This window comes from Xenopus laevis, chromosome 6S, assembly GCF_017654675.1.
Source record: "Xenopus laevis strain J_2021 chromosome 6S, Xenopus_laevis_v10.1, whole genome shotgun sequence".
Lineage (NCBI taxonomy): Eukaryota > Metazoa > Chordata > Amphibia > Anura > Pipidae > Xenopus > Xenopus laevis.
The window spans coordinates 124,431,559-124,451,265 of NC_054382.1; the positions used below are offsets into that span (position 1 = coordinate 124,431,559).

At 41.7% G+C, this 19,707-nt stretch overlaps 1 protein-coding gene across 2 annotated transcripts in view; it reads left to right on the forward strand.

Moving 5' to 3' along the window:
• Nucleotides 1-1,798: 1,798 nt before the first annotated feature.
• col14a1.S (collagen, type XIV, alpha 1 S homeolog) overlaps nucleotides 1,799-19,707 on the forward strand; it is a 107,737-nt gene continuing 89,828 nt past the window's right edge. For both annotated transcript variants that reach the window (XM_041568000.1, XM_018223924.2), the window contains exons 1-2: nucleotides 1,799-2,130; nucleotides 13,787-13,902. In XM_041568000.1, coding sequence (XP_041423934.1) covers nucleotides 13,815-13,902 — 88 coding nt within the window. In that variant the 5' untranslated portion in view covers nucleotides 1,799-2,130; nucleotides 13,787-13,814. The remainder of the gene's footprint in view (nucleotides 2,131-13,786; nucleotides 13,903-19,707) is intronic.

The following is a 19,707-nucleotide window of genomic DNA, read 5'->3' on the forward strand; positions in this document are numbered from 1 at the left end:
TTTAGCAGTAAAGATCTGTGTCTCCAAAGATGCCCCAGTAGCTCCCCATCTTCTTTTCTGCTGATTCACTGCACATGCTCTGTGCTGCTGTCACTTACTGAGCTTAGGGACCCACTCACAATATACAGTACACATAGAATATAAATGTCACAATATAAGGCTGATTAGTAATTAATACAGATAATTACTACATGACAGCACAGAAACCAGTGCAATTAGCATCAGAATTTAATAATCAGCAAACCTGTAGCATCAGCTTATATTACAGCCAGGGAAGCTCATTTTCTGCTGGATAATTAGTGACGAGCCCTAAGCTTAGCTTCTCAACAGCCAATCAGAGCCCACTGAGCATGTGAGTGTCACAGACACTTTCCAAGATGGTGACCCCCTGTGACAAGTTTGAAGTCCTGGATCATTGCTGCTATTGACAAGCTGAAACTTTAGCCTCGTGCAATAGGTTCACTATATAAAATATGGCATTTTTAACCATATTCATTTTTAGGATTTAGTTCTCCTTTAAGGTAATTAGGCAATATGGCAGCTCCCACTGATGTATAAATGTAACTATACAGTGTAGGACTGTGCCCATAATCTCTATGTGAAAATGATAGACTGTCACTACTTTTAATATAACTATGTGTTGCCATTGGCTGTGTAGACTGATTCACATTGACTGGGCTAGAATTCAGCCTCCTGATTGTATAACTTCCATCTCGATGTGCTCAGTGCCTGCTTAACCCCGTTTCTCGTGACAGTTTTCCATCAGGGCTTCTGGAGCAGATATACATTCCCATTTATCCACAAAACAACTGCCAGTCTTGGTGGCAAGTGCCTGCTATGGGGACCGTTTTTACTCCCTTCTCGTGCCTCTTCTAATAACGGAGGACTAATGCCCTTTATGTCCTACCCTAAAACCAGCCATGCCCACAAAATATACCTTCCAACTTTCCCGTTTTTTTGCAGGATAGTCCCAATTTTGACAGCTCAACCCGCAGTCCCGGGTTTGTTACTGAAATGACCCGACTATCTCTTTGATCTCCTGCACTGATGCCAGCAAAAGATACAAAGTTTCTAAAACTTAATTGGCCTTTGGCAGAGAGCCCAGAATATTGTACATGGCTGGTGTACTTAGATACATTTGTAACAATTAAATAAAAGCAAATAAACAATTGTAACAATTTCAGATAATCAGGTCTCTTGGGGAAACTGTGGCTTGCAGTTTAAAGGGCAATTCACCTTCATTAGCAAAACTGCAAACCACAGAAGTGTGTTCAATGTTTCATAAACTGCCACATTTTGTAAATTGAACATGGTAATTAGGGGGTGTGGCCACAAATTGGGCATGTTCAAACAATCTTTTTATCCCTCTTTCTATTTCCAAAATGTTGGGAGGTATGACAATATACTACTTTTCAGCGATATCTGCAGCCCTATAGCTTTTATCAAACTCATATCCCCAGCATGCTCTGCCAGCCAAAGTGCGGCGACTGTAGAGTGTCAGCTGTGGGGCAAATGTGAGATTCGCCTGCTTTATAAATGGTTTATGGAGAAGAGCAATTTGGCACGGAGCTGGGACACTGGCAGAGGAATAAAAGCAGATCCTACTCCCTGGAGAATGAGAGAATGTTGCAGTTCAGCCGTTGCATGTGGGACACTCCTAGATCCCTGAGCTCTGACACTAAAATCATCCCCTAAAGGTTCTGCCCCCAGACCTGCAGCTCCATCACCCACAGTGGAGGAAGGTAATAAGAGAAGGGAGGGGCTTGGAAAGAGATTTGAATGTCAGTGTTTAACTTGGAGGGGTTTCTTTTCCCTTCTTTATCCACCTTCTTCTCTTTAATTGGCTGCTCTTCTGCCCTCTCTTTCCCTTTAGCTGTCAGATCCAGTGCTGGGAGGGCGGCAGGGAGTGCGGGAGCTGGGAGTACTTGGAGTACTGGGAGAGCCCAGTAATGTGCATCAGGCTGCATCTCATCTGCACATCTAGTACTTCCAGAACCCACTAACTGGATCTTGTGCATCTGGGGTATCTGATCTGCGCAGACAATAACCCTAAAACCCTGGGTGCATCGAAACTGTGCAGCCAATTCTTCTCTAAGGCACCGAGGGATTCCCATGCTGATCATCATACAGGTAAGTCTTCTGTGTGTTCTGCAGCACTTTCCTCGTCTGTACTGTGTCTAGCATCTCACATAGGTACCCAGCACCCCCAGCTACTGACTGCCAGATGATTCTGGGTGTTAAAGTACCTGCTATGTTCCGCTTGTAGAATAAAACATTTTTGCCCTTTGTATCTTTAAGGAGTTGTTCACCTTTGAGTTAAAGGGATACTGTCATGGAAAAACATGTTTTTTTCCAAAACGCATCAGTTAATAGTGCTGCTCCAGCAGAATTCTGCACTGAAATCCATTTCTCAAAAGAGCAAACAGATTTTTTTATATTCAATTTTGAAATCTGACATGGGGCTAGACATATTGTCAGTTTCCCAGCTGCCCCAGTCATGTGACTTGTGTCTGCACTTTAGGATGGAATTACTTTCTGGCAGGCTGTTATTTCTGCTACTATATGTGACTGAATGTGTCTCAGTGGGACTTGGCTTTTACTATTGAGTGCTGTTCTTAGATCTTCCAGGCAGCTGTTATCTTGTGTTAGGGAGCTGTTATCTGGTTACCTTCCCATTGTTCTGTTGTTTGGCTGCTAGGGGGGGGGGAGAGAGCACAAGTCACATGACTGGTGCCAGCTGGGAAATTGACAATATGTCTAGCCCCATGTCAGATTTCAAAATTGAAAATGATAAAATCAGTTTGCTCTTTTGAGAAATGAATTTCAGTGCAGAATTCTGCTGGAGCAGCACTATTAACTGATGCGTTTTCAAAAAAATATGTTTTCCAATGACAGTATCCCTTTAACTTTTAGTATGATGCAGACAGTGATATTCTCAGACAATTTGCAATTGGTTTTCATTTTTTATTATTTGTGGTTTTTGAGTTATTTAGCTTTTTATTCAGTTTGCAATGTCAGAAATCTGGTTGCTAGGGCCCATATTACCCTAGCAACCATGCATTGATTCGAATTAGAGACTGTTATAAGAATAGGGGAGGACCTTCCTAGAATGATGAGAAATACAATTTAGCAATAAGAATAAATGTGGAGCCTTACAGAGCATTTGCTTTATAGATGGGGGTCAGCGACGGCCCAATTGAAAGTTGGAAAGAAAGGCAAATAATTATAAAACTATAAAAAATAAATAATGAAAACCAATGGAAAAGGTGGCCATTCTATTTCATACTAAAAGTTTACTTAAAGGTGAACCACCTCTTTAAGGTTAGAACTACATGGGCGATTCCCACGCATTTTCGGTGGATCCAACGCGCTGCACAAAAACGCATTTTTGTAAGAAATACAAATGTCGCAGCGTTCATCCGACACAAAACAACCATCCGACAATGCTGTTGCTTACCTTATTTTCCATTGCATCCGATTTGTCACCTGAGTTTTGGCGCATCGCGTCAGATCCGCCGAAAACGAGTTTAAATCGCCCATGTAGTTCTACCCTAATTGGTAAAGATATTGATTTTATTGATTTTGCTTAGGAGGCTTCTGTGTAATCCGCAATAATCTACTAACCACATAGTTATTTAGTAAATTAGGTTGAAAAAAGACACAAGTCCATCAAGTTCAACCTTTTCACTGTATTTTAACCTGCCTAACTGCCAGTTGATCCAGAGGAAGGCAAAAAAAAACCATTTGAATCCTCTCCAATTACTCAGAGACTTGTGTCTTCTATTGATTCTATGGAACTGTGTAAGAGCCGGAGGCATATGACTTTGCTGTTGGGGTTAAAGGGAGACTGATGGGACCAGTGTCTTATTATAGACTAATTCAAAGAGTGAATGCACTTTACAGTGTCTGTGTTATAGTAACGTAGCAGCTGAGCTTGAATATGTCGCTAATTCGTTGCATTCACCCCTTTACTCAGATGACTAATCCAGGAAAAAAACCTGTTGTAACATATTTTTGGTTTTCTCTCTGACCCCATATTGCAAATCAGACCTGGAATGGAAATACATGACTTGCCGTGTCAGGCTCAGTTTTAGGGCAGGACTCCACGGACGATTCCAGTGCGATCTGACGCGCTGTGAAAAAATGCAGGCGGATGCGAGGGAAATAAGGTAAGTAATGCTATTGTCGGATCGTGTCGCATTGTTGATGACAAGACTGTCGGATGCAGATGCAGCGTCTGCATCCGACAGTCGTGTTGCGTCGCATCAATGCTGCGACATGATCCGACAATAGAATTACTTACATTATTTCCGTCACATCTGATGTGACGCTGGCGTTTCGCGTCGTAATCGTCCGTGGAGTCCTGACCTAATCCAAAATCAAAGTGGCCTTTAAGGGGAAAATGCTCAAAGGACATGGCATTATTAAAACATCTTTAGATATCAAAACACGCGGCCCTCCACTTATAGCTTGATCACACCTCAGGGTCACAGGCTCTTACACGTAGTTACCTGCGCTCCCCTGCATTGCGATTTCTTCCGTTCAGCCGCAGGGGAGCGCAGGAGTAGACGCAGTCAATTATTTTGAAGGGGGCTCTACTCATACAGATGCTTGCCAGAAAATTGCTTTTCCCCAGAAATTCTCATTAAGCCACACTTGTGCCCTTTGCTCTTGTACAGTGCTGCTCAGAATCATAGTGAATAACTAGTGAAACTTGCATCTTATATAAAGCAGGGGGGCCTTTTCTATTCCATGTACTATGGTGCCCCCTTTTAGGGCTTATTCATTATATTGAATCATGGGCAATTGTCCTAACATTCTAGCTGCTATGTTGATTTCGAGTGATGTTAATGAGACCCCTGTCTGTGTTAATTGGGTGAGGTTGTGTCTCTTTTTTTATTTCACACAGCTGTCAAATGAGAAACACTATAAAAACCGCACTCCATCCAGGCAGCACTGATATTCTCTGCATGAGCTGATTGTTAGGGCTCTTACACACGGGCGGTATTACCTGCGCTCCCCTGCATTGCCCTTTCTTCCGTTCAGCCGCAGGGGAGCGCAGGAGTAGATGCACTCAGTTATTGTCAATGTTGCTGTACTCACACAGACGCGTGTAAGCGCCAAACGCAGGTGGGACGCAGCATGTTGCATTTCACCTGCGTTCGGCGCATATATGCTTCTGTATGAGTACAGCACCATTGACAATAATTCAGTGTATCTAACCTGTGCTCCCCTGCGGCTGAACGGAAGAAAGCGCAACTCAGGGGAGCGCATAAACAAACGCCCATGTGTAAGAGCCCTAAAAACCACACTCCATCCAGGTAGCACTGATATTCTCTGCATGAGCTCCTTGTGCTTTTAGCTGATTGTTAGGACTCTTACATGCGGGCGGTTTTACCTGCGCTCCCCTGCATTGTGCTTTCTTCCGTTCAGCCGCAGGGGAGCGCAGGAGTAGATGTACTCAGTTTTTGTCAAGGGGGCTGTACTCACACAGACGCATGTGCAGTGCCAAATGCAGGTGAAATGCAATATGAAGGTAAAACCACCCATGTGCAAGAGACCTAACTCTTCTTCTGGAGCCACTAGAAATGAATGTAGGAATTATTTAGGCAAACGGTTATAATTGTTGGAGGTGTGTGTGTTATTTTTTTAAATTGCAACTACTGTGTAACTATTCCTGGTGCCAAAGCAGGCTTTAGGGGTTGCAAACAGAGCCCATTGCTGCACACAGTGGGGTCCAGCTGCAGGGCATCTAGTGCAGCTATAGATAGAGAGTAAGGTGACAGCAAGACTAGATGGAAGCAGTTGGGCAAGATGTTGTCAGTAGAACAAGATGACGACGGCAGGTCAAGATGGTTAATTCAACATTTAATCTCATTGTTGGATAACCTATAAATTGAACTCCAACTCCCACCCTGCCCTATGTAATGCTGGGCACGTGCCCAAGAAACCCACCATTCTACATTCACAGACAAGAAAGCTCAGCCCAGGTGACCCAAAAAAAGATTTATTGAGTGTTACTCTGCAGGAAGATATTTGTATATGTATTTATTTATTTATTTACATATACATTTTATTTGGATAAAAATGGGTCAGAACCGCCCAGATCTTAGTCCCTTAATCCCATCTGAACAAGACTGATTCCGGATGGCAAATAGGGGCAGCAAGGAGAATGCTGTATATAGTCTGCCAACTTAGGAGGTCTGGACTGGGAGTCACAATAGATAGGGCTGGAAGTAGGGGTAGGCAAAAGAAGTACCTCCCTAGGGCGTAAAGATGTGCGGGCGCTGGGCAAGTACCTATTCAAAAGTTTTCTGCCTACCCCTAGTCCAGGTCGCTCGCTCCCCTGTGGTCGCTCGCTCCCCTGTGGTTCCCCTCCATCACTCCCCCTGCCTCCCTCTCTCCCCTGCCCTTCCCCTGCCTTATGTTCTCATTGTGCACATACACAGTAGGAGGGCGGCTTGGTAGCTGACCAGGTGCCTCGGGCGCACTTTCGGCACGGCCTGACCCTCAAAATAGACCCTGGCATTTCAACTGCACAAAGGCCCAAACAGCCCCCCACCAGCCCAATAAATAGTGACTGTCTACAGCATCTTACAGCAGCTCCTCAGGCATTTGCCAGAACCCACACATTGCCATTCCGGGCCTGCAACTTAGGGTCAGTTTTAGGCAGGGTCAGACTGGGCCACAGAGCCAGCAGCGTAATGGGAAAAACACGGTGGTCCCTTGTGGACCCCGCTGACCCAGACCTGCTCACTGCCTGAATCCGTGTGCACTGGCCCCTGACCTACCTGCCCCGATTGAGGCCACAGTGTAAACAAGGTACATATGGGGGAGGCCCAGGGGGTATGGGTGTGTGTGTGGGCCCCTAAAGTGGCAGCTCCAGTGGGCCACTGACCCCCCCCCCAGTCTGAAGCTGATTTTAGGGTAGGGCTGAGAGGATCCTTCCTGACTGATCCTCCCTGTATCACAAGGGCCCCTGGGGTGGGTAATACCAAAGGATATTCTGTATTGTTTTAAAAATTATACTATATAGATTAGTGGGCAAACTGGGGCCCTCAGATTGTAAAACTGTAACTACCTGCATCCCACCCTGTGCCAAAGTATGGCCTGATATTACACCATTACCTCCTACAGATTAGGCCATTTCTAGTCATAGTTTTGCAACAGGAGTTACTGAACTACAGGTCCCAGCATCTGCTGACAGGCATCCACCCATTTGCACGTTTCATTCTATAATTACGAGAGTCGGTAGATGGTGCTTGGGAGTTTTGCAATCGTAAAGATATAGATAAAAGATATGCAGTCTGTTGCCCTCAAGCTGCAAGTGTCTGTCATTCACCACCATTCCTTACAGCTACTCACTTCATTCCTGGGATGCCTTACTATACACACTATTCCACAGTTACACCCTGCTCCCCTGATACTATATTCGCTTACTCTATGGTCTATCCCACTGCTACATCCCCTTTCCCAGACAACACCTCACTGCCTGTAAAGAAAACCTTTATAGTAGAACAGTATTATGTAACTAGTACCATTACTCATTTTGGGTGACAACGGGTTGTTCCCAGCTGCAACTTTGCCCCATCATTGATTGTTAATCCTTGTCCTTGAGTGTTTCTTTAGATGCGCCATATTGGATCCCATAGAGGTGCCATATGCAGAGCACAGTTTAGCAGAAATTAAAGGGCATGTAAAGTCTAAAATAGAATAAGGCTAGAAATGCTGTATTTTTTATACTAAAGATAAACATGAACTTACTGCACCACAAGCCTAATCAAACAAATAATTTATGCTTTCAAAGTTGGCTACAGGGGGTCACCATCTTGTAACTTTGTTAAACATCTTTGCAAGACTAAGACTGTGCACATGCTCAGTGTGATCTGGGCTGCTTAGGGATCATCATAAACAAAGCTGCTTGAGTTCTGCATGGCTGGGAAGTAAGGCGGGGGCTCCCCCTGCTGTTCATAAGTATGATTGTTTCCCTGCTCAGCAGTTAGGGACCGTCTGACAATTCCTATCCACAGCAGTAAATGAAGGGAGAATTTCACTGCATACAGTCAGGTTTCTTATAAAAACTGTACATATTTTTTAATTAAAGTACATTGGAGATAGGTTTCTTTTTCATTAAAGAAAGTAAAAATGGGATTTTATTTTTTTGCCTTTACATGCCCTATAAATCAGCTTTTGGCTTAATATAATTTATACATGTTTGTGAATTCTTTCCTGAAGGTGTTTGTGCCTCAGGATACTTATTCAGCAGAATTCAGCTCTTGAACATTGAGCCTATAAGTGCCCAGCTCCTTTGCCTTGTTCCTGCTGTGCGGGGGGCAGATTAATATATCACCGACGCTGTCCCCACTTACTAACCTACTGTTCTCCTCCACTCAAGTGGACAATGTACATGTGAGGAGCAAGCGCAAGCCCTTGGCTCCTGATTGGCTGGTCTCCAGTTGCTGAATTACAGCTCCCTGAGCTGGTGATGGGAAGCCGCTGGGCAGTAGTTCAAACTTATGCTCCTTCTGGCGAAGATCTGCAGCTACTTGTTTGACTGTAAAATATTCTGTAAAGTGGAATGTAATCCTGGAGATTTATGGAAGAATTTGCTGGTACCGTCACACTGCAGCAGTCTGTGGAGGCTGGACTTTAAAAGCAGCTGTATATATATATATATATATATATATATATAAATAAGCTTAAATTACCTCTGAAACAAGGGGCCAGGGAGTGTGCATTGATCAATCCCCTCTCTTTTGTATGTTTGTAGCTAATCTGACCTGATCAGTTGCACTTTTTATTTAGCCTTAGAGTGCTCCCACAATCCCCCTTTTTGTACATTCTGTGGTTTAGCCTATACAGAATCCAGAATGCTTGGGACCTGGGGCTTTCCATAATTTGGATCTTCATTCCTTAAAGTAGAACTAAACCCTAAAGTTAAAAAACCCCTACCCCCCTACCCTACATTCCTCCTCCCCCAGCCTAAGTGTTACCCCGGGCAAATGCCCCTAATGTTTTACTTACCCCTCGGTGCAGAGTCAGGCATCGGAGTTCATGGGCGACATCTTCAGCCGCTTCCGTTATCTTTGGAATGAGACCGGCGCTTCGGCAATGATTTTCGAGTATGTGCAGTTGTCGCGAAGCAGAAAATTGCTCCAACTGTGCATGCACCACCACACTGGTCTCATTCCGAAAATTTGCGAAGAGAAGAAGATGGCGTCTGTGAACTAAATCTGCACCGAGGGGTAAGAAAAGAGTTAGGGGCATTTGGCTGGGGTAACACTTAGGCTGGGGGAGGAGGGAGGGGGGTCTATGTAGGGTAGGGGAGTAGGGGATTTTTAACATTAAGGTTGAATTCTCCTTTAAGTCTACTAGAAAATCATGTAAACATTAAATAAACCCAATAGGCTGGTTCTGCTTCCAATAAGGGTTAATTATATCTTAGTTGGGATCAAGTACAAGATACTGTTTTATTATTACAGAAGAAAAGGCAATACTTTTCAAAAATTTTGCTTATTTGGATAAAATGGAGTCTATGGGAGACGGCCTTTCTGTAATTCTGAGATTTCTGGATAATGGGTTTCTGGAAAACAGATCCCAGGCATACATGTATATAGTACAGATGTACCGTATATAGTATTACTAATTCTATAAATGACTATTCATTCCCCAGCACACTGTTCCTCTAACTTCACTGTTCAATGGAGTCTATGGGAGACGGCCTTTCCGTAATTTGGAGCTTTCTGGATAATGGGTTTCTGGATAACAGATCCCATAGGTGTATATAATATACATGCGCTGTATATAGTATTAGTAATTCTATAAATGGCTATTCATTCGTTGCCCAGTGCACTGTTCCTCTAACACGGGTTATTCACTAGGGGTACTTACTTTATTAGTGGAGGCCTTTCTAGCTCTGCTAATCTTCCACCCCAAGTAAATGCTATGCCAACAGACCAGGCAGATTGGGTCCGGCTAAACACTTTTTTAGTTGGTTGTAGTCTGAACCCTGCTCACAGTGCTCCATACCCCAGACATCAGTGCAACCCTATATTCCTCTTCCCATTGTCTGCTCTCCTACTTTTACATACTTAATTAGGTGATAGATAGAGATAACTGGGTTATAAATAATGACAGCGTGCCGTGTAGGGTTGGATCTAGAATGGGAGAGTTGGGTTAGAGTTGGGCACAGGTCGACTATTTGGTTGTCCACTACACATACCTCCCAACTGTCCCTTTTTCAGAGGGACAGTCCCTCTTTTGACAGCTCAACCCGCAGTCCCTCATTTGTACTGGAAAGTCCCTCTTTTCTCTGTACTGAACAGCCAGAAAAAGAAACAAAGTTTCTCACTTAATTGGCTTTTAGCAGAGAGCACAGAACAGCCAACAGGTGCAAATAAGATACTTTGTAACAATTTTGAGACACAAAAAAAACAGTTTAGATAAAGAGAAATATTTTCAAACTTTCATAACCTGCCAAATTTTGTAAAATGAACATGGTAATTAGGGGGTGTGACCACAGAAAGGGGTGTGGTCACACAATTTGTTGCGCTATATGCGAAAAAAAATTCATCCCTCTTTTTACTTCCAAAATGTTGGGAGGTATGCACTACATGCCTCTATAATGGAATGCATTTAAAGGGCATGTAAAGTCTAAAATAGAATGAGGATAGAAATTCTGTATTTAAAGGGCATGTAAAGACTAAATTATAATGAGGCTATTTTGTATACTAAATTTAAAGTGAACTTACTGTACCACAAGCCTAATCAAACATATAATTTATGCTTTCAAAGTTGGCTACAGGGGGTCACCATCTTGTAACTTTGTTATACATCTTTGCAAGACTAAGACTGTGCACATGCTCAGTGTGGTCTGGGCTGCTTAGGGATCATCATAAACAAAGCTGCTTGAGTTCTGCATGGCTGGGAAGTAAGGCGGGGGCTCCCCCTGCTGTTCATAAGTATGATTGTTTCCCTGCTCAGCAGTTAGGGACTGTCTGACAATTCCTATCCACAGCAGTAAATGAAGGGAGAATTTCACTGCATACAGTCAGGTTTCTTATAAAAAAACTGCAATTGGTTTTCATTTTTTATTATTTGTGTTTTTTGAGTTATTTAGCTTTTTATTCAGCAGCTCTCCAGTTTTCAATTGCAACCATCTGGTTTCTATGGTCCGAATTACCCTAGCAACCATGCATTTGTTTGAATAAGAAACTGGAATATTAGTCAGAAGATAAAGGCAAATAATTATACTATATAAAAAAATAAATAATGAAGACCAATTGAAAAGTTGCTTGGAATTGGCCATTCTGCAAAATACTAAAAGGTACCTTAAAGGTGAACCACCCCTTTAATGCCAGTAGGCCCGTAGCACCATTTAGTGGTCCCATGGGTAAAACAGTATTTTAGCCATTGTTACAGAGAACAAGATGCCTCCTCTCCAGTCGAGTACTGAGAGAATGAGGGTTCAGGCGCACTAGTCTGTCAGGTTTCTGTTGGGAAATGGTGAAAGAACAGGTATGGCCTAAATAACATTTTTCAAGATGCTCTTTGCACAATAGATTAGCTGAAATAGTGCTAGCTAGAATGCTATATTTATTCTGTAGAATGTTTTACCATACCTGAGTACCTGTTTGTTTAGGATAGCAGCTGCCATATTAGCTTGGTGTGACATCACCTCCTGCCTGAGTCTCTCCCTGCTCACTCATAGCTCTGGGCTCAGATTACAGCAGAAAGGGAGGGAGGAGGAGAGGAGCAAACTGAGCATGCTCAAGCCCTGGAGGTTTGAGCTGAAAACAGGAAGTCTGATGCAGAAGCCCATGAGTACACAATAGAAGGAAAGAAATGTGGTGTTTCTTTTGACAGAGGACTCAGACCAGCATTACTTTGAGGGTTTACTGGTGTATTTATATAGACCTTTCTGATAAAGCTTACTTAGTTTTAACCTGATGGGGTTTTTATGTGTTATCATTACGCTGGGATCCTTTTGTGGCTACTCTTGTTTGTGTATATGGGGTGCTTATAGTAGGGGTTTGGCTGCTGGTAAAATATAACCACATTTTAAGATATAACTTTATAAGAAACTAAGAGGGTAATGTTATAAATGTCTCAAAGGGTTCATCTGGTTCATACTAACCAATCAGTAAGCAGCAAATGCTGTGGGTTTCTAGACCATCTGGTAGAAGGGCCTGTAACCTATATTTGAAATACAAAATACACTATTGCGAACCTGTCTTCATGGGAGTTGTCAAAATAATCCACCCCCCTACAGAGTGCCAGTAATAGGTTGGAAGTGGAGACTGCTGGAGACAGCACTGCCCTTAGTCGTTGTTTTTCAGCCATAAGCCATAGGTCTCACCATCTACTTTTTGTAAATAAGGGATCAAGTCAAACGGTGTTGTTGGGACATCGGCTTCATCAGTCTCGTCCAATAATAATGGAAGGGAAATGGGAACTTGAAAATATTTTTCTTATGTGGCATACCATGGCAATTAAGAGAAATATATTGAAAATAAATGAGTTATTAATGGGGCAGAAATTCCCTTTTTTGTTGTGTTTTACGTTTCATGTGTCCTTGGAGGGGATCCCTTAACCGAGAACTATTCTTGGAGAAAATACAAATAACGTACACTAAACTCTGACCTTGATTTTTTGGTCATAATATCTTAACCAGCTTTTTTTTTTATAGGGAATTGTACTTGACAACTGCTGGAGGATAAGAGGCTTTCCTTGATTTCAGTTTTTCCTTTTTTAGAGGCCCAGCCCTTGTACGTTATTTTTGACCATGTCTTAGGTTGGCTGCCAGCCGCTCACCTTGACAAAAGGAAAGAGTGTAATGAATTCATTATACATAAGAGATGGGGATCATGAAATAATATGTATGTATTTTATTCTTTATCACAAATAGGAATGTAACTATGACCCCCCCAGGTGCAGAGACTGGGAGAAACTGGGTGCACCCAACCGAAAAGGCCAATTAGGGTGAAATTTGTGGACATTGTTTTCTTGATACAGCCCAAAATTAGTTCAGCGCATGGGCGGAAAATCTTCATCCAAAAGCGGCTTTATTATAGCAAATGTGATTCAGTGGCAATGTCCATTCAAATCAGCCTACGCAATGCCGGAATTGCTGGGTGGGCACCCCTAGGCCGCGTGATCTGCGCCGTCCTAGCGCCCACCCGCACTACCTCACGCAGGCGCAAGAGCAGGCCCGGACTGGCAATCTGTGGGTTCTGGCAAATGCCAGAGGGACTGCTATAAGGTCCCATAGAAAGTCAGTATTTAGTGGGCTGGCGGGGGCTGTTTAGGCCTCTATGTGGGCTGATTGGGCCTCTGTATACCTAAAAATGCCAGGGCCTATTTTAAATCTCAGTCCTGACCTGCGCAAGAGTGCCAGCGTGCAAGAACCGGAGCACTGGGGAGCAGCGCATCAATGTCACACAATGCAGTTACATTTTTGGGGAACCTGTATTTTAGATTTAGTGTCTCTTTGAACATGATGGGTTTATGTCTGTCTCCAGCATTCATTTAAGTTATGTGATTTGGGTGGGATGAGCATTTGAATGCACTTGGAAGGTGGAACCTGTAATTAGTCAATACATAATGAGTGGCAAATTCATGGCGTTGACCTATGGACAGTGACTGACTGACAATGCAGAGAAATCCATGATGGTCATAGTACAGATTTCCCTTTAAGCGCAGTTATTTGTCTTGTTCTCTTACAGAAACCAAATATGAAACAGTCCCTTCATTTCCCTAAATTAATAAACTTCTTTAACATTTTCAGGTTTGGTAACTGGACTCCATTAAGAACCATGAAGCCGGAACGGAACTTGCAGACAATCGTATTGCTGTCATTTTTAGCAGTCGCCGTATTTTTCGCCATCCCTGGGCAAAGTCAAGGTAATCATTTAGCACAGCCTCTGGTATATGATCTATCTGGTGTGCAGATGTGAACTGGGTCACTTCAAGTATAAGTAGCTCTAGATCCAAATCTAAGCACCTTCCTTTTCCTTATGATAATTTTAAATGATGACAATATCTTGAATTGGCTGGCAATGTGGCTGTCATGAATAATACTGTGCTTAGGCTCAAGTGACTTTTAGTAGGATCAATGTACATTGTCAGAATAATTTAAGGGGTTCACTGGGCCAGCTGTGGAAGTCCCCATCCCGAGACAGACAACCGGGATTCTGAGGGCCAGGTCCCACCAGGATTTCTCTCACTGTCCCATTGGCCCTGTCTGACCCTGCTCTGGGCACCTCTTACAGGTTCCATGGTTTTGTGGCTCTCAAGACTTTAAGAACGCTTGTGCCATACTGTATCGAGGTATTTCAGACGCTAAGGTTTCTAAATTCTTTAAATTGACTTTCAGTATTTTATAGATTTAATTATTATTGATTTTGCACAAAAAGTCTCATTTATAGGATAACACACTCAAAGGTTTGCCATAATGTCTTTAGGAGATATACATTTTATTAGTTCATTGTTGGAGGGGATTTCCACCGCTCTGTAAGAACTGAGAACACAAAAGAGCTTATTCTATTTCAGGCTGATTAAGGTTGGGCTTGTGTAAACTCCAAAAACACGTAAAACGTGGGGTCCTACAGGTTCCCATCGCTTCGCCCAGCTTTCGACACTAATTCTTTAAATAATATCAAAGTTCCATAATTTCACATTAATGTATTTAACATATGCTTCTTATAAAGTCACAGAATTTTGTCCAAGCGCCTGCGAACAAATATAGCAGCGCAGGCCAAAATGTTTTATAGTCCAATTAATGAATTGTTGAAGGATTTTGGAAAAAGCATATTTTTCTACATTGCAGTCATAGAGGAAGACAGTCCAAAAATGTATGGGAAAACTCTTTTTTTTAGACCAAAAAGAGATGCAAATTATATAAAATGAGTGTTTCTCTTGGGCTCAGCTTTTGTCTTGTTAGCCAAAAATTACAAAACTAAAATGTATATGAGATTTAACATACAGTATCTCTCTGGGGTCTACAAGTAGTATTTTTTAATTTCAACACATTATAATACAATTGAATACTTTCAGGCTGTATTTTAGTTCCTATAAAGGAGCCTCAGTGTGTGGGCCTGGATCTTCAAGGTATATAGTCCTGTTACAGCTGCTCGGTAGTCTTTAAGTCAGGGATCCCCAACCTTTTGAAACTGTGAGCAACATTCAGAAGTAAAATGAGTTGGGGAGCAACACTAGTATGAAAAATGTTCTTGGGGTGCCAAATAAGGGCTGTGATTGGCCATTTGGTAGCCCCTATGTGGATTGTCAACCTACATTGAGACTCTATTTGGCAGTACCCCTTTTTTTTATACAACCAAAACTTGCCTCCAAGCCTGGAATTCAAAAATAATCACCTGCTTTGAGGCCACTGGGAGCAACATTCAAGGGGTTGGAGAGCAACATGTTGCTCGCGAGCTACTGGTTGGGGATCACTGCTTTAAGTGATAGAGAAGAGGGAAAATATATTTGTCTCACTGATGACTGAAGGCAAAAATTGTAGTTGTGGATAAGATTTTTTTAATTTCTCTTAGATAACATTGTTTATTGCCGCAAGGGAAGAGCGTGGGCATTCCAAGGAAACTTTATAATCTGTAAATATGGAACTGACAGCTAGTAATTTATTGTATAAGTATTGTATAACTTATTACTGTATTTCAATTAGCAGATAAAGGTCCCACAATGGTGGGGCCCCACAGCTGAAGGTAAGAAGAGTGAGGGATAGCAGGCATAGAAGAGCCACATAAAATGTAATATCTGTTTGCAAGACCTTTGCTCCAGCTGTTGCTCAACTCCCTAGCACTAACCATCAGCCAAACACTGTCATGGGTTTCCGAGGGTTGCCATATACAACAGCTGATGGACTGGTTGGATAGACCTACTTTATGGGGCACTACAAGTCTGTTTTGAGCTGTGATTTCTACTAGCGGATGCTAGCTCAGTGTTATTAAACTGATAATGATCCAGTCCTCGGATTTTTAGAACCTCTTTAGAAGTTCCTCTCAATGTTCCACTCAATATTAACATGAAATAAGCTGGGATGCACCGAATTCACTATTTTGGAACCCCCGAATCCTTCGCAAAAGATTTGGCCGAATACCGAACCGAATCCAAATTCTAATTTGCATATGCAAATTAGGAGTTATAAGGGGAAAACACTTTTTACTTCCTTGTTTTGCGACAAAAAGTCATGTGATTTCTCTCCCCGTCTCTAATTTGCATATGCAAATTAGGATTTGGATTCGGTTCGGCAGGGCAGAAGGATTCGGCCGAATCCGAATCCTGCTGAAAAAGGCTCAATCCTGGCCGAATCCCGAACCGAATCCTGGATTCGGTGCATCCCTGGAAATAAGGTCTAAATTCCTAGACTGGATCATTATAATAGTAATGTCTTGGGAGCAAGCCATCTAAGATCTGAGCAAATTAAATGGAAGAATAACGGGTCGGTTGGTTGGTTAGAGAGGTTTTCAATGTGTGACATGGTTGTAATCGAGATACCTAGGGTACATGGGTCCCTTGGATTCATTCTACTTGCCCTTGAGGAAAATTGTAGTTGTAGGCAGGCACCAATCCAGAACACCTCAAAGTAGAACCCAGGAGCCCAAAGTTTAAATAGTACAAAAGTTCTTATTTTACATTATGTATAAAAGTTAAAAGCCTTATGCGTTTCGTGTCATCGAGAGACATTTAATCATAGGCACTCAGACCCAACGTTGACAGTGGTGAGCTTTTATATTTATCCAGGATTCTAGCTTCAAATGTTTCAAAAATGAATACACAAAAGTGATCACCCAGAGCAACTTGTGCACTTTAATATTGAGTTTCTCAAGATTCCAAAATAGGGTAGAGAGAAATAGTTGTGTCTTTATCTTCTTTCATCACATGGAGTGTGCACACACCGTATGACAATCGTGGGAGTATGGATTGTTTACCGGACACCATTCTAAATAAGATATTTACCACTGACAGATAATGGAAGGTGCAATTGATCTATTGAACAAAAGAATCACTTTTTGTGTAAAGGACTTTGCTTAGGCAAATATCATTATTACACTGAGCTGTCTAAATGTCTTTTCTTTTTTGTCAGTTTGTTTGATGTTCTGTCATTCAACAGGCAACGCCATTACCGACATGACAATTTCACGCTCTGTGGCTTTTTACTCCTCGCCAGCAATGTTATTCTTTATCGTATGAAGGAAATCTGTGTGCTCAGTCTCATTTAGGTCATTGTACAACAAACAGTGCATATTTATGGTAGTTGTATGCCTCCGGTGTTTGCTCTGCTCCTTCATTATGTTAATGACAACATGTACTAATTTCCACATGCCCAGTTTAACATCGGTTTCATGTTTTATTGTATTCTTTACAATGCTCATTTGCTAAATACCTCCTAAAAAAAGATAACAAGAAGACCATCTGGAGATCAAGCCAGGGCATGAGTATAAATGCCTCTCTGCTGACTCGAAAACTAATGATCCAAGAACAGTGGAATACCAAAGGGACCCCACTGGGGTATTCTTTATACTGTTACACACAAGGTTTTAACCTCTTTTCTTGGAAATATACCCAGGACCCAACCCCAGGACTCCATGTTGTCACTACTACCAGATTCTTGACGATGACCTTGAGATGCTTTCCTTCATCCTTTCAATCAAAATATTCTTTATGCTTCCTTTATATGTAACTTTGTTTTATTGTTTTATTTCCTTTACACGAGAAGTTAGTGTTTGCTCCAAAGAATATAAATTCCCACAGACATAAAGATACATTACAGGTTGGTGATGTCTCAAAAATAATCCGGAATATATATATTTTTTTTTTTCATTATTCTACTTTATTGGTATTTGTAAGTGAACTCTAACTGGTGTTATTTTAATGTGCCAGATTTTCCATAACTAGTTTTTAAAACCAAAAATTGGAAAAAAAAACTTTTATTAATTTAAAATGTATTCATAAATATAAATTTCTCTGAAATGATTACCTATAATAACAACTCCTATATTCATTACTAATGCTATATATTTCATTGAAATTAAATATATGAAAAAATAAAAAAAAAATGATTAATAACAAATAATATAAGTTTTGAAAGCAGTTTTTTTTCATACTAGTTATGCGTAATGGCTGGCACATCTTTTTTTTTTTTTTGGAAAAAACATCTGTGTAATGAGTAAGTTTCAAGAACTGTCTTTGTTCAAACAGGTGATTGGTTTTATTTTTCCATTGGTTTATGGTTGTGTGACGTGGTGATGGTTTTGTTTGTTCTATCACATGTCCATTAATAATGTTTCTTCTAAGATGTTCCTTTAAGGTGTACGGCGTACCGTACTTGTTAAAGAAATATCGTTTTTATATATTTGAAGGTTTCAAAACAACTTATATTATATAATTACTTTAATTACTAGGCTCAGTTCCATGAGAAAAACGTAGCTCGTGGTTTATCTCATCAAAGTTCAATAGAAGTCTACGTGGAAAGTTGGAGATGAGTTCTTTCATCAGATACATCTGGCCCAGTTGTGTCTATGAATTATTTTAATTAAAAAAGATGTGGTCTGCAGAATATCAAGCAAATTCCTTACCAAGAATTATCTCCACTAAGATTCCTTTCACACTGGATATTTAGGTTATCAAGTTAAAAAGTCCATAAAAAATTCCTCGTATAAGCAAACATACAATTAAAATGATCCTCCTATTTTAGAAAGTATTGGAATAGTCCAATAGTATTGGAATAGCCATTATTTTAGTAATCACCGGATCGAATTATTCATATTAAACACAATAAATACAACTACACTCGGGAGCTAATTGAACCATGGACCCATTAGGGCAGAGACACACGCTCAGATTCGGGGAGATCAGTCACCCAGCGACAAATCTCCTCTTCTTTGAGGTGACTGATCTCCCCAGTGTTGGACTGGGACACCAGGGGCCCACCCAAAGACCTTAGACCAGGGGCCCACTCCTCTTCCTCATATTATAATCTATTAATCCATCAATTTATCCTCTTCTTCTCATAGAAATTGGTAATGACCATGAAATAGGCCAAATGTTTAGAAGCAGGAGGGCCCACTGACACCTTAGAGTTTTCCTGGTATCCCGATGGGCCAGTCCGACACTGAATCTCCCTGAACTGCCTAGCACTGGCTAGAATGTAAATTGCCAGAGGGATGGCAATCGGTGCGCTTTGTTTTCTTAGGCGATGCCACTTTTCTTTAAGGGCAGAGAGACACGCTCAAATTTGGGGAGAATTAGTAGCCCAGCGATAAATCGCCTCTTCTTTAGGGCAACTAATCTCCCTAAACTGCCTCCCGCCGTCTAGAATCGAAATCGCTGGTGGGATGGCACTCGGATCAATTTATTTTCCGAAGTCAACTGAAGTTACCTCGTGAGACAACTTCATCCGACAACGGAAAACAAATTACACCGATTGCCATCCCGCTGGTGATGTACATTCTAGCCGGCGGGAGGCAGTTCGGTTTGATTAGTCGCCCTGAAGAAGAGGAGATTTGTCGCTGGGCGACTAATCTCCCAGAATGTGAGCGTGTGTCTCTGCCCTAAGATCTTATTGACATGGGCTGCTTGATAAAGAGAGTGGAAACATTTGCAGGTTTGATAACAAGTAGTAAAAAATCATTGCTAGGGGCTAATTAGTCGATGATTGATGGTCTCCTTAGTCGCTTTGCATAAACT